Below are 14,394 nucleotides of genomic sequence, written 5' to 3' on the forward strand. Positions count from 1 at the left end.
CAACTGAAGCTAAAAGTTTTTTTTTATAAGTTTAGAGAGAAGAATAGCTGAGAATATTGTTCAATATTGGCTGGAAGCCAGTATCAATTGTCTTAAATCCTTTACAATAAAGAAATACTATTGCATTTAAGTCATCCTAATGTGTAACAAATACAGTAAAGTGCTTTGCAGGAAAAATTAAAGTTTTTTCTCATACTCAAGACTTTTTGCATCTGTTAGTTTCCTCTTTTTGAATAATTGAAATAATTGAAAAACGTGAAGATTTTCTTTTCTCGTCATCATTTGTCTCAAGTGTTTTAGAATACCAGAATTGTTAGGAATGATTACCTCAAATATCTTAATTCCAGTTTAGTCTGCTAAAGAGAATGAAAAGATGTTTTAAACAGGGCATAAAACTCAAACAGAAGCAGTGGGTAAAAAATATTCGAATCATTTTCATGTTCAATGGATTTTTTTCTAACTTCTAAGGGTGTATGTCGCCCTCTTGCGGCAAGAGTTTGCAACTGCAATCATGTAAAATATTAAAAGAAACCCAAACAAACCACCAAAACCTTACCTATTTTTGCCGAATTATGCAATTTGGATCTAACATTATGGTGTTATTTATTTAAAAAAAAATCTAATATCTTAATAATTTTAGATCAAGTTTTTTTTCCAAAATGCTTTTTTTTAACAGCTTTCATGTTGTTTGCAGTTGAGGAAAGAAGGATATTTTGTGGATAGATAAAACAAAACCACAAAGACTAATGTTTTTAAGGTAACTCACAGTTTACCGACCTAATACAAAATTTTTTTAAAGAGTCCATAAATGAAACAAACTTCATTTAAAGATGATTTGCATCCAATATACCCACTGAGGCTTTTCTGTTTTGTACTAAATTATATTCTATCTCTACATACACTGAGAAATGATACTTTTCCATGTTTATTTTTTCGATACTGTTTATATCGTGGTTGCTTTGGGTCAATACTATTATTAATCTTGTTTAATTTATTCATTTCTAAACCTCCTTTTATAACCTTCCAAGGAGGCCCAAAGGGGTGTACACAAGTCAAGCAGTAAATAAAAAGGATAAAAATGAAAAGTTAAAAAAGTTAAGGCTCCGTAATAAAGGAAACTGCTGATTGAGGTGACTGCTTTAAAACTCTATAGGGTAGTCTCTAAAAATATTTTTGTGTTCTTTTATTTACAGGAAAACTAATTGATTTTCAAACAATAATTTTACTTTGCATCAATCTGACATATTTTTTTAAGTTTATTGTCAGTCTCTGTTTCTTGTTATTTGGATTTTTTTTTATCTTGATCTTTTGTCATTTTTTATGGCCTTTTTATGCTCATTTTGGTCACTCCAGTCTCTGCCTTGGCTAAAACTGCATTTGTTTTGGGTTATTTTGGTCTTTTTGAATTATTTTGAAGGTCAGTATAACTAATTTATCTCTTTTTCAGTTCACTTTTGTTATTTTTAACGCTACATCAATTAAAGTATCATTAATTTTTTTCTGTCTCATTCTGAAATACATATTCTGTTACAGTAAAGAAATTAGGAACTGTTGTGACTCATTTAATGCTGAATAAATCACAACTTTTTTATTCTACTCTGAGACATTTCAGTGTAAACATACCAACAAATGAACAAACCTGTTTTCCACCAGGTTTAAAAGAGCTGGGGTCAAACAGTTCAGCCTCCTGGGAGGGGACTCAAGGTGTTTTGACAAGGATAAACCAGGTTGGTGTTGGAGGTGTGATCGGTGTTGGAGAGGCTCATGGAGGATACCTAAAGGTTTTTGGAGGATAAACCTGCTGTAACTCACAAACATTTTTAACAAACACAGAACCAGCCGAGGAGACTGATGACAGTCTTAAAACAGTCAGCTGATTGGAACAAATGAGAAAAAACTTCACTGATGTCACTGTTATCTGACATGAAGTTCCTAATTTGGTGCCGAACTCATCGGATCATTCAGAACTGGATAAGTTTATCGACTAAAGACCACATTTAAGAACAGCATCACTATGATATATTCTATTTTCTTTAACATTTTTGAGATAATATATTGTATTTTACTGCGCATTTTTTAAAATAATTTTGACATTTTATTGCTTTTTGGAGCATTTCTATTATTTTAGAAAGAAGAGATTTGGTTTCCCCCTTTGATACATGATCTAATGCTCAATTTAAATCAGGGGTCTCAAGCTCAAATCAGCCGGGGGCCGCTGGAGGCGGAATCTAGTTGAGGCCGGGCCGCATCAGGATTTTCATAAGAAAATCGCTAAGAAAACATTCCAATGTTCTTAAATATCTTTATTTTTAACACAAAATAATGAATAAATAATGAACGACATGTATAGATCTTTGTCCGTGTTGATTTATATATATATAAAAAAATACGTTTTTAAATAGTTTATATTGAAGATTAAACTTAAGATATATTGCTAGGGGGTAGAATTAAAAAAAGTTTTTTAAACTTTTTCCTACTCCATTTCAAACTACATAATAGAGGTGTAATGTATTTATTTATAATTTATATAGAATTTTCTGTTGTTGTTTTCTTGTTTTTTACCATGTACATTAAAAGATGAATTAAAAAAACAAATAAATTAGTACTAAATAAATAAAATAATAACAATGACCAAACAACAGATACAGACAACTGAAGAAACCACATATTGACTGACTAGAGAAAACTAATTATTTTTGTTCAGTTTCAAGTGTCTGTATTAACAGATCCTCCTTCAGAGTCAGAGAAGCCCCGGTACCGAGAAAATCTTTGAAGGATTTCATTTTATGTAGATTTTTGTAGAACTCCTCATAATAAATAAATCTGACCTACAGTGGTGGACAAAAGTGTTGGTACCCCTCAGTTAAAGAAGGACAAACCCACAATTCTCACTGAAATCACTTGAAACTTACAAAAGTAACAATAAATTAAAAAATATTGAAAATTAAACAATCAAAATCAGCCATCAATTTTGAATAGTTGATTAACATCATTATTTAAAAAAAAACAAGTAATGAAACAGGCCTGGACAAAAATGATGGTACCTCAATGAAAGATTGAAAACTATTTGACCAGAGTGACATGATTAACTCAGGTGTGTCCTTTAATTGACATCACAGGTGTTTTATTTATTGTTACTTTTGTAAGTTTTGAGTGATTTCAGTGAGAATTGTGGGTTTGTCCTTCTTTAACTGAGGGGTATGAACACTTTTGTCCACGTCTGTATGTGTCTTCCATTCATTGGAGGTGTGGGGTGCTCGTGCGCGTGGCGGCTGCATCAGCGCGCATGTGGGAGTGTGGGGGCTGCTTTCCATGGGGGTTCTATGCAAACGCGCGTAGCAGAATATCGGACTTCTATCGCGTTTACATGGACTGGAATGCGCGCCGACACAGCCGGTGTGTGAACCTTAAAAGTCACAGACACGCGCGCGCACGTGCGAGCCAAGCTCAGGATCACATGTCTGACAGGCGGGTGCAGCGGATCGCCGCGCGGGGCGGGCTTACAGGTTTGAGGATCGGAGCTTGTGGAGTTCTGGTTAGGAACAGTCAGCACGTCAAAAAACGTATTCCTCGACATCATATCTGTCTCTCATTCATTCTGAGAGAGACATCCACAGACGGAGCTGGTAGCCCCTTCGACACGCGGCGCGGCGACAGAAACACATTTTTTGACGAGCCGCGAGCAGCAAATTCACCGCGCGGGAAATCGCGCTTGGTGCTTCATGGCTCCTCCTCCGCCCAGCTGATCGGAGGAAGGAATGAATGATAGACAAAGGCACTGGACAGTCCGCCGATGTCCCGCCTCCAGAGTCATATACCTCACTGTGATTGGTTCATTCAGCTCTGCACATAACAACTGTCATTCATATCAGCCTTGCGGGCCGCACTAACAGTAATCTTTCATATGAAGACGCGGGCCGCAAATCATCATCCTGCGGGCCGCAAATGGCCCGCGGGCCGCGAGTTTGAGACCCCTGATTTAAATCTTGCTTTTTCTTTTAGTGCAGTACTTTTGTTACTTTTGGCAAAAATGTGCACTGCTGGGAAGATCCAAAGCAACAGAATTCAATAAACCATTCTATTAACCCCCTAGTAATTAATGATGAAGCGAAAAGGATAAAGAATTTGAATTTTAAATAGATTTTCTTAAAGTCAACTTAAATATACATAGAAATATATGGTGAAAATACACACTTCTTTAATTAAAACCATCAAGAAAGTAAACCAACTAAACCAGCATGAAAGTTTCTATCCAAAAAAGAGTCATAAAATGTATAAACCTTCACCAGATGGCTCATCCTTTTTTTATTTGGCTTTTTTAAGTTTGTATTTTTAGGAAAAATACAAATTCGCCTGCCTGAGGTTGTAGATTTAATATTTTTTGTTGTGTGTGCGTATTTGTTGGTTGTTTGTTTATTGTGTAGAGCACTCTGAGGTGCTGTGCAAAAGAACAGTTATTAATTATATAATAGTTTGATCCTGAAATCTTCAAAAAAAATCTAAATTCAACCTTGATATAGAGAAGAGAACACTTTCTCAGCCGTTCGTCAACAAAAAAAGACTTTTTCTCAGAAAACACTAATTCATGTCACAGCGGTGACGATGGGGAGAAGCAGCCAGCTGTTAGTAATTCAATCACTTTTATTAATTGATAATGAGCAGGTGTGAGTTCATGTGGAAACAGATGCTGTCTGGATGAATCTCTGCAAATGACATGAATCAAATCAAAGCTGCAGAAAAAAAAATCTTTGTGTTATAATTAAAAAAAAGTGAGATTTCAAAGAAAGGAATTCTCTATTGAAATCATTTGTGACAATTCTGAAGGGAAATGCTTTCTTTCATCACAAAAGAGAAAAACATAAAGATACAACATTTTTCTTACAGATAAAAAAACATGACATGGTTAAAAAAAATAAATCAATCATTTAGATTTAGACTGGAAAAAGTTAACAAAAAAAATCACATATACACTCATTGGCTACTTTATTTGGTACATCTTACTAGTATCGGGTTGGACCCCCTACTGCCTTCAGAACTGCCTCAATCCTTGATGGAATAGATTCAACAAGGTTCTGGAAACATTCCTCAGAGAGTTTGGTCCATATTGACATGAAAGCATCACAGTTACTGCAGATTTGTCAGCTGGTCATCTTTGATTCCAACATATCTCAAAGATGCCCTGTTGGATTGAGATCACTGAGGTGATCCAGTCTGAGATATTCAGACTCCATGTCATGAAGCTGTATCCTGTCTGAAGTAGCATCAGTAGATGGTACATTGTGGTTATAAAGGGGTGGACATGGTCAGCAACAACACTCAGATAGGCTGTGGTGTTGATCAGTTGGTACCAAGGGGTCCAAAGTGTGCCAAGAAAATATCCCCCACACCATTACACTACCACCACCAGTCTGAACCGTATACAAAGGAGGATGGATCCATGCTTTCATGTAGTTGATGCCAAATTCTAACCCTACCGTACCAATGTCATACATAAAATACCAAAAATCATCCACAGCCTGCCTCAATGACTCCCACCCAGTTGCACTCACCCCTGTTCATCTGTTTCTGGATTAAGAACTTCCTCAGACAGTTAAACTCACTAGTGGGGATGATTACTGGAGAAAAGTGCTAAATAAAGGAGGTGTTCAAGCTGTCTGTACGACCAACATCCTCATCATAAACACTACGAAGACCAAAGAAATCAGTCTAGACTTCCTTCCTCTCCACATCAATGGCAAGTGTGTGAAGAGGCTCTGGAACTTCACCATCCTGGGTACCAAGATCATCCTAAAGAAGGTCCAGTTGGGCCCGCACATCCTGAGGGCGCTCAGGCTCTCTGCAGAACGCCAGAGGCTCCAAAGAGTGGTGAGGTCTGCAGAAAGAAGATCTATCAGCCACGCACTCCACCTCCCGGACAGATGACTAGCAGTCACGTAGCCTCAGCAGAGTGACCAGCACCACCCAGACTACCCCCTACTGCCCTCCGGCAGACGCTACCGGTCCATCAGGACAAAGCCCACCATGCTGCTGAGAAAAATCTTTTTTCCCCCAAGCAGTCACTTTATTGAACACCTACAAAAACAAGCCACACCCACTCACTGACTCACTCACAGACCCTTGCTGGGAATTTATTTTTTATTCTCTTTCTTTTAGATTTCTTATTTTTTCCCCAATTTTTTCCTCACTGAGAAGGATGGTATAAGGGCAGGGATGTCAGTTTAGCAACCATTTACTGTTTTTATGACTGACTTTATGTCTTTAAACAGATACCACTAAGCCCACTGCAACGATCGCATTGTGATATTGGGCTATGTAAATAAAACTGAATTGAAACTGAATTGAATTGCATCATTGCACAGTCATTGCCTTTCATTTTGCACACTGTTATTTTTTTGTTTCCGCTTTGTACCTCCCTCCTCTAATTTCCGTCACTTTTACTATTGCAATGACAATACAAATCATTTGGATTCTGAATAACCAAATTGAACCACAAAAAACTCTTTTGATACATAAATTGTTTTACCTTTCTGTCTTTTCTCAGCATCAAACTTGAGCATCCTTCTGTGTTTCAAGGACTTAATTTTTTTTTCAAAGATTTCATTAATAACTTTAGGTTGAGGATGCAGCCTCTCCAGCTGAATGCACTCCAGAACACACAGACAGAGCACAAATGACTTGTTCAGCAGAGAGCTCTTGGAGGATCGACGTGATGTGAACAAATTGAAACCAATCTTTCAGCAAATGGGTTTGGATTTCCCTCACCATCACCTTGAAAACCTCAGAGGAAATTATGTTCTCCAGACAGCCATTTTCTCATATGACTGATGTCACGGAAACTTTACAAGAAAAAACATCGTCCGACGTATAAAAACGAAGGAAAATCAGTGTCTTTCAGACATTAATAGGTTCCATTAAAGAACATTCGTTAATTGGATTTTATTTTCTATCAAACAGTAGCTTCTTAAAACAGTTTTTCAATCATTTTGCAGTCTTTGGATTTTTTCTGAACAAACAGGAGGATTTGATAAAAGTGGTTTTCTTTTTTCATCTCTTTGCAGTGTTTGGAAACTGTTTACTTTATGGGGAACTTTTATGTTAAAACTGACTGCAATGAATAGATTTGTCTTCAGTTTGAAGCTTCTATGCTGTTTCATATTTAGCTCAACTGGTATTGCAATACTTTGAGAGTTTTGTGACTCTGTCCATCAGTTGTCAGAATTTTAACCAATGTTTTCTCTCCAGTCCGTCTTCTTTAGACCTACAAACTTCAACAAAACTTTACTGTGCAATCTGGACAGACTAATATTTTATTTCATGGCTCCACTCACATAGAAACATAACTATGTGTTTACTTAAAAAAATGAAATCAAGTAAGATATTTTCCCATAGTTGCAGTGTATAAGTTACAAATCAAGAATTACACACAAGCAAATCCATATTTTCTCTCCATAGACTGGAATTTAAATTCAAAACCCTTAAGCTTAACTTTGACTTGCAAAAAGAGACTTGAGACCATCTCTGGATCTTGCACAAACAAGTGCAAGTGAACTTTATTTAGAGTGTGTTTTGACACAAATGGAACTCCATACAAAATGCTCTATTTAAAAAAACGTGCAATTTTTTTTATTTATTTGCCTTATGACTTCCATCAATGTTATATTTATTTGTTTATTTGTAATTAATTGGTCTAGGACAAACAAAAAAACGAAATCAAGTAAGATATTTCCCCACATTTGCTGCGTAATCGCGGTCAGCAGCGAGACCCGCCTCCGGGGCGTAAAAGCTCCGACGCGCTTTTACGCAGCGCATTCGCTTGGAGAGGCTGGAGGCGCAAGATGACTGCAAACGATTGAACGTGGAATATGTGCTGTACATGAGCCTCATCTTTCCTAAAGAATGTCTATAGGCTGCTGCAGTTCTCTACAGGGCTCAGGAACCACTGTTCAAGAGATGCTGTGCTCCAACGTCTCCCAGGCGCTGCTTGAAAGCAACACCAATGACTCCGCGTGCAGAACTGTGTCTGTTGGATTCCCCATAACCATGATGGTCACTGGTTTAGTCGGGAACTCTTTGGCGCTTATTCTGGTGTCCATATCTTACAGAAGGAAGGAGAACCGGAGGAAAAAGTCTTTCTTGCTTTGCATTGGATCTCTGGCGCTGACGGACCTGTTCGGACAGCTCCTGACCAGTCCCATTGTCATATCAGTGTACCGGGCAGGTCGGAAATGGGAGAACATAGACACCGATGGTTGCCTCTGCTCCTTTTTCGGGGTTTGTATGACAACTTTTGGATTGTGCGCCCTCTTCTTGGCCAGTGCCATGGCGATAGAAAGAGCCATGGCGATAACGAACCCGCACTGGTACTCCAACCACATGAAGACAAGTGTGACCAAACAGATCCTGGCCGTCATGTTTCTCCTCGTGCTGCTCTTTGCCCTGCTGCCCATCGCTGGAGTCGGGGAGTATCAGAAGCAGTGGCCGGGCACTTGGTGCTTCATCAGCACCGGGGACAGCAAAGTGCCTGGAAACACCATTTTTGCCGTCACTTTCGCCGCGCTTGGGATTTTCTCTCTGCTGGTGACTTTGTCCTGCAACGTCATGACGATCCGGGGTTTGATAATCCGGTGTAAAACTAAGTCTGGCGCGTCTCAGGCTTCCAAACAGTGGGAACGGCTCACCACAGAAACAGTCATTCAGCTGATGGGGATTATGTGCGTCCTGCTCATATGCTGGTCTCCTCTACTGGTAGGTTTTGGTTCTTCTATTTGCAATTTTTACAGTGCAAATGCATAAAAAAAAGTCAAAAGTAGAGATAAAAAATGTTACAAGTATCGCACCTTTTCAAATAATGGTTTCTTACACATTTCCTTCAATTAAACCTGCAGATTTGGAGATGCAGAGTAGAATTAATCAGCTGTTTTCTGCAGAAACACCTTAAATTTAAGGTGGACATGACATCTCCAATCCTCCTCCCATAGGTACTGATGCTGAGGATGATCTACAACCGAATGTCATCCCATGAGTGTGGCTTATCATCCACATCTACGAACAGCAGGACTCTGGATTGCAACTTTTTCCTGACAGCGATTCGTCTGGCGTCCCTCAACCAGATCCTGGACCCGTGGGTCTACCTGCTGCTCAGGGAGATCCTCCTGCGCAAGTTCTGCATCGTGGCCAACGCCGTCTCCAACTGCTCCACGGAGGACCAGAAGGGCACACAGACAGTCCTCGATGCTCTTAACAAACAGAATCAAAATGGTAACAAACTCGAAAAATCTCAAAGTAACTGACCCGACGGTTAAACAAATCTGGAGAAAATGGATGACTCCTCACACACAGAACTATTTTGCAGTGTGATTGAGTCAGCATTTGTGTTGTTAACAGCACTTACAGTTGAAACTCTCTTAACCAGCATGTGGAAGCATGTCTCACAAGACTCACAAAACCCGAACGATGGTGAATTTCAGTAACCTCAAGCCATAAACTAACCAAACACACTCTTGTTCTGGCTGTGTGCTTAAAAAGAGCCTATAAATTCAGCTGTAAATACATTTAAAAATGCACAGGCCAAATGTTAACATTAATATGTCTCAGAATGAACATTTTCTTAAAAAAACTCAAAGGGGATAAAAAAAATATTTATATTTCAAGAATATTATAACATTTTACTGCTTTTGTGCTGCATTCCTATAATTCTGCCTGCTTGGTCAAAAATGCTGTAAATTTAAAACATGGCTTTTCCTTGGCATACATCAAAAAGTAAGAAATGTGAAGCTGTAAGGTTATTAGGTACTTATTTAAGGTTATTTATTTGATTTATATCGCTGTGCCACTTTCAAAATTCAGATTACAGGATAGGGGATTGTAAATTAGAGACAGATTGAGCTTCTGCTGATGATGCCTGTTAGAAAACACTTAAGTGCCGCTTATTTAACTTCTGTGGATTAGTAAATAAAGCAAGAGTTGGCAGATCAGGCTGTTTGGACAAATCCTAGTTAATCTAGTTTAATCACAAAAGAAAAATAGTTATTCTCAGATGATGCATCTGGAGTTACTTCTAAATCTAATTCATTTAAATTATAATTTTCTTAATTCTGTGCATATTTTCTGCTAGGGTTTTTCATCTTTTTCCTCTTGGATGCCATAAAATGATAAATTTAAGGCAAAAATATGCAGAAATGATGCTGTGAAATGTGTTGTTAGTGGCGTTTCCCCCCTCTAACAACACTTCAATAGAAGTAAAGGGCCTTTTTATGAACATTTTTTCCTCAATTTCTTCATTTTTCTTTCCCTCTTTGTAAATTTGGTACAAGAATTTACAGTCTTTCATTTGCTAAGTCTTGTACCTTCGATAAGATGACTGTTTCTTAGTGCCAACTTCTCAATGAGGGATTCGTCCTTCAATTTTGTAACGGCTGTTTTTGTGCGCAGCATCCTCCAATTGTTGATCATTTTTATCAAAGCCGGTGAAAGAGATCACCTCAAGGTTTGGTGCATTTACTGTCATGGCAACCTTGATGTTTTTAGGACAATATTTCCACGCAACCGGCGTCTGGCTCGAACTGCACGACGAGGTTAATGTGTGCCATCTGTCATCCACGCTCTTCTCTTTAGCCTTTCAGCTCTAAAAAGACACACAGCGATCGGAAATTGTTATCTCACGTTTTCTGCTCTCATTCATGCCTTCGCCTGCCAGTGGAGACAGAGCAGAGATAAGACTTGATCTTGTGTAGATTGTAAAGCAATTTGCTTTTAGTGAGGCACTCAAAGGATTAGCCTTGTGTGTTAAGAAATAAAAAAAACATAAAAGCAAAGAAAACTGAGCATTTTATGATTAGTCTGACAGTTACAGTTGCTGATTGTGGATCTTTTCTGTGACTTAAAAAGGGCTGCTTGTTACAGATGTACTTTTTTGGAGAATAATGAGCTATAGTTGGGGGTCTTTTATGTAAACATGTAACATGAACCCCTTTGTGGTTCAGTTTTAACATTCAAAAGCTGCATGAAGTGCTTGTCCATTTTGCTAATTTTATGTCTTTTCAAGGTTCATGAATAGACCAAAACAAATCTTTTTTAGATCTATATTTCCTTATAGTTGTATCAAAAAAGCATCTCATCCTTCCCCCACAGAAAGCAACAGTAATTCATTCAAACATGATACATTCCGTAATGGCTCCAACACAATATTTATAGGGAGCACTTCCTGTTGTTGTGCCGCAGAGTTTTACTTATTATGAATTATGCATGATTATCCGATCCGAGGGAACTACTGAGTAATACAAGACTGGAAGCAGCTCCGTTTTAATAATCCACAAGGTGCAATCATAAAAGCCAATAGTGGTTAATGTTTAGCCTAATTAAGAGTTGTCAAAGTTGTATAGTTGCCTCTGTTGGACAGCGATGAGTCTTACAGCTCTTACAGACTGCGAGAGAGGCTGAGCCAGGAACGTTTTATCCGGGAATTACTCACAGGAGCACCAGGAGTGTGCAGCGAACTAATGACTTTATGTCTGATGCTTCCCTTTTACTATGGCGCTGTTTATTAGTCAAAACTCCACGCAGAAATAAGACATCCCCATGCATCTTTAACCCTTTTGCTCTCTTATGGGGTCCAGATGACCCCACCCTTATATTGATGTGTGATCCCTTCCATGACAAAGGTGGACAGGATCTCATGTCTGTGACGGACACCAGTGAAAATAAAAAATCCTTGAAAAAAAAAGTTCAGCGCGCTGTCTTGTGGGGTCCAGATGACCCCACTTTTAATGTAAACATGCCTAGGATAGCACAAGGGTTACAGATTCCTCGCTGACAAGTCAGACCCCCGCGCGCGCTCCTCCGCCTATGCGCACTCGGGCATGAATGGTATGTGCGCGCTAGCGGAATGTCAGTGATCGTACGTACGCACAACATTTTTTCATGTGCGTTAGCCGTACTCGCGGAGAAACTGTCTGCGCGCGAGTGTAAAAAATACTGCCAGTTGGGGGTGGAGACAGAAGGCTGCGTTGGCTTTCTTCTGATTGGTCTATTTTGAGGATGACGACCCCTTCTAAACCCACATTTACTGTAACAGTCTATGTGGGTCTAGCAGTCACACAGACCGCATCCATTCGGCCCTGGGCTGCATGGCGCCCTAAGCAGAACGTGATTTCCGCGCCCCACGAATATCACTGAATGCAAAAAAGGCTAGTAATGATAAAATAATTATTTGTTTAATTTTAATTCTGAAGAATTAAATATTAATCACTTAATTTTTTTTAGCATATTAACACTTCTACCTTGCCAGGACGTGAACCTCCAACCCTCTACATTGGTAGGCAGCCACACTAACCACTGCACTGACATTTTGTATATCCTTCTCAACGGTAGATCTATTGACAGGCATAAGATTCAAAGATTTACATTGTTAAGGGTTTAAAAACGGGAAAAGGGGGAAAAAATAGATTGCCAGTTAATTCTTCTTTTCCGACCAAAAACAAGCTAATTGTTTGACTGAAATGGAGAGGGGGGGTGAATTTCCAAGCCGTTGAATATAAAAAAAAAAAAAAAAAAAAAACCTCTGCTTTGAGTCTGTTTTTTTATTCCTGGTTTTAATTATTGCCTTTTTTTTTAATTTTTACAAGAAATGAGTGGCATGTAAAACTGCAAAAAATAAAAAAAAATTAATTAATAAGTTATCGTAATTTGGTGCCTCCTCCAGCAGATGGTACCCTAGGCGGCCGCCTAGGTCACCTATGCCTAGGGCCAGCCCTGACTGTATCACTCGTGCCAGATGGACCAGCTCACTCACATGGAAGTAGACACTCTCTCGTAATGGCTTCTTCTTTCGGAGGTCTGAATTATCCACGAGGACTGTTTGAACATGCGCAGGAATGTCTTATTTCTTTGTTTGGCCAAGTTTTGACTGATTAAAAACGCCATATTTTACTGTTGCCATCTACTAAGCCAAGCAGATGACGTGAAGACAAACTAATTCTTCGACTTTTACTCAACTTTTTCACAACTTCCAATGCTAACCAGCTTGGACATTTGCTTACTTGAAAATACTCACCTACCTAACCACTATTTTATTCTAATATTTATGCTGAGACATCGCCAGTGGCTTTTAAACACAAAAACATACTGTAACTTTTCAACTGTTAACACGATAATTCCAGTAGATTCTGAAGCAGAATAGTGCTTTTCTCCTTCAGAATCTACTAGAATTATCATGTTAACGGATGAAAAGTTTCATTAAATCACAGAACATAAATACTGGAGCTCCACTGCTAAAGGATTAAAAGACACACAAAGATCTAACAACTTCTGCCTTGCTGTCTCGTTTACATTTGTACTGCAAACCATCAGAATACCGCTCCAGATTTGATCATACTTGTTGAAAGAGAGCTCAGGTGATCTGTGTTGAAACTTCCGGATAAGATCTCGCTAGTTTCTTGTTTTTGTGGCTTTAAGAAATGACAAACACACCGAGTGCCATGATTTGTTCACTGATAAGACATCTGATGGTCTCACGCTGCTGTTTTCTAAGCTTCAGTCATGAAAGTGACTTCAGAAACATTTTCTATTAAAATATATATATATATATATACATTTAATGTACAAAAATATGTGATTTAAAAGTCAAAAATAGATTTTTGTAGTGATTGAAAGTGTTAAAGACCACGTGCTGATGCGACATGCACACTGACAGGTTTTGGTCTCACCTGTCAGCATTCCATTCATGAATGTAAAAATATATTTATCAGATCTTACCTTTTGTTCATGTTGATGGAGTTCAAAGAAAAACTTAAACTTTAATTGTGTTTCTCCTAAAACTGAGACATGAATCTCAGATGAGGGCTACCTGCACTCTCTGTCCCCGCTATCGTTTCCATGCTCGCGCTGAAGAATGCTGTAAATGTTGCAGCCTTTTGTATTTCTGTCCTTCAGATATTTAACATCATCTGTCACAGGTGCACTTATGTAACAAACTGCTTTGACCATTTAAATGTCTAAAAATGTGTCTTTTCTGGTGCGTAATGTTGTCGTCCTCTGTTTGAACCATATCAGGGTATTGTTGTAGTTTTATTAACGATAATTGATGTCGTTTCTTTACATACCTTATGATTGATGCTGCTGTTGTATCACGTGTACAGTAATAAATTAATACTTTGCTTCAAGGTCATGCAATGAATGACTGTGACAAATGGACTACAAGTACTGACCCTCTTAATGATATATCATCAAGGGTGAAAACAGCAATTTTCTGTGCAGTGACAGAGAAATTAGGGCAGCCGGATACATGATCATTAAGTAACCCTAATTTGAAGCAGCTACATTTTACAAGCTGCGTTGCAGTGCAATAAATATGGAAAACACAACCCAAACTGCTGTTTTAGGGCAGAAAGCTCACAC

At 38.4% G+C, this 14,394-nt stretch overlaps 1 protein-coding gene across 1 annotated transcript; it reads left to right on the forward strand.

Annotated features, from left to right (window-relative positions):
• Positions 1-7,705: 7,705 nt before the first annotated feature.
• On the forward strand, positions 7,706-12,536 carry LOC112150861 (prostaglandin E2 receptor EP3 subtype). Its single transcript, XM_024279377.2, has 2 exons — positions 7,706-8,745; positions 8,979-12,536. The coding sequence occupies exons 1-2, from the start codon at positions 7,897-7,899 to the stop codon at positions 9,288-9,290; spliced, it is 1,161 nt and encodes a 386-aa protein (XP_024135145.1). The 5' UTR covers positions 7,706-7,896; the 3' UTR covers positions 9,291-12,536.
• Positions 12,537-14,394: the final 1,858 nt, after the last annotated feature.

Source organism: Oryzias melastigma, linkage group LG4, assembly GCF_002922805.2.
Source record: "Oryzias melastigma strain HK-1 linkage group LG4, ASM292280v2, whole genome shotgun sequence".
Taxonomy (NCBI): domain Eukaryota; kingdom Metazoa; phylum Chordata; class Actinopteri; order Beloniformes; family Adrianichthyidae; genus Oryzias; species Oryzias melastigma.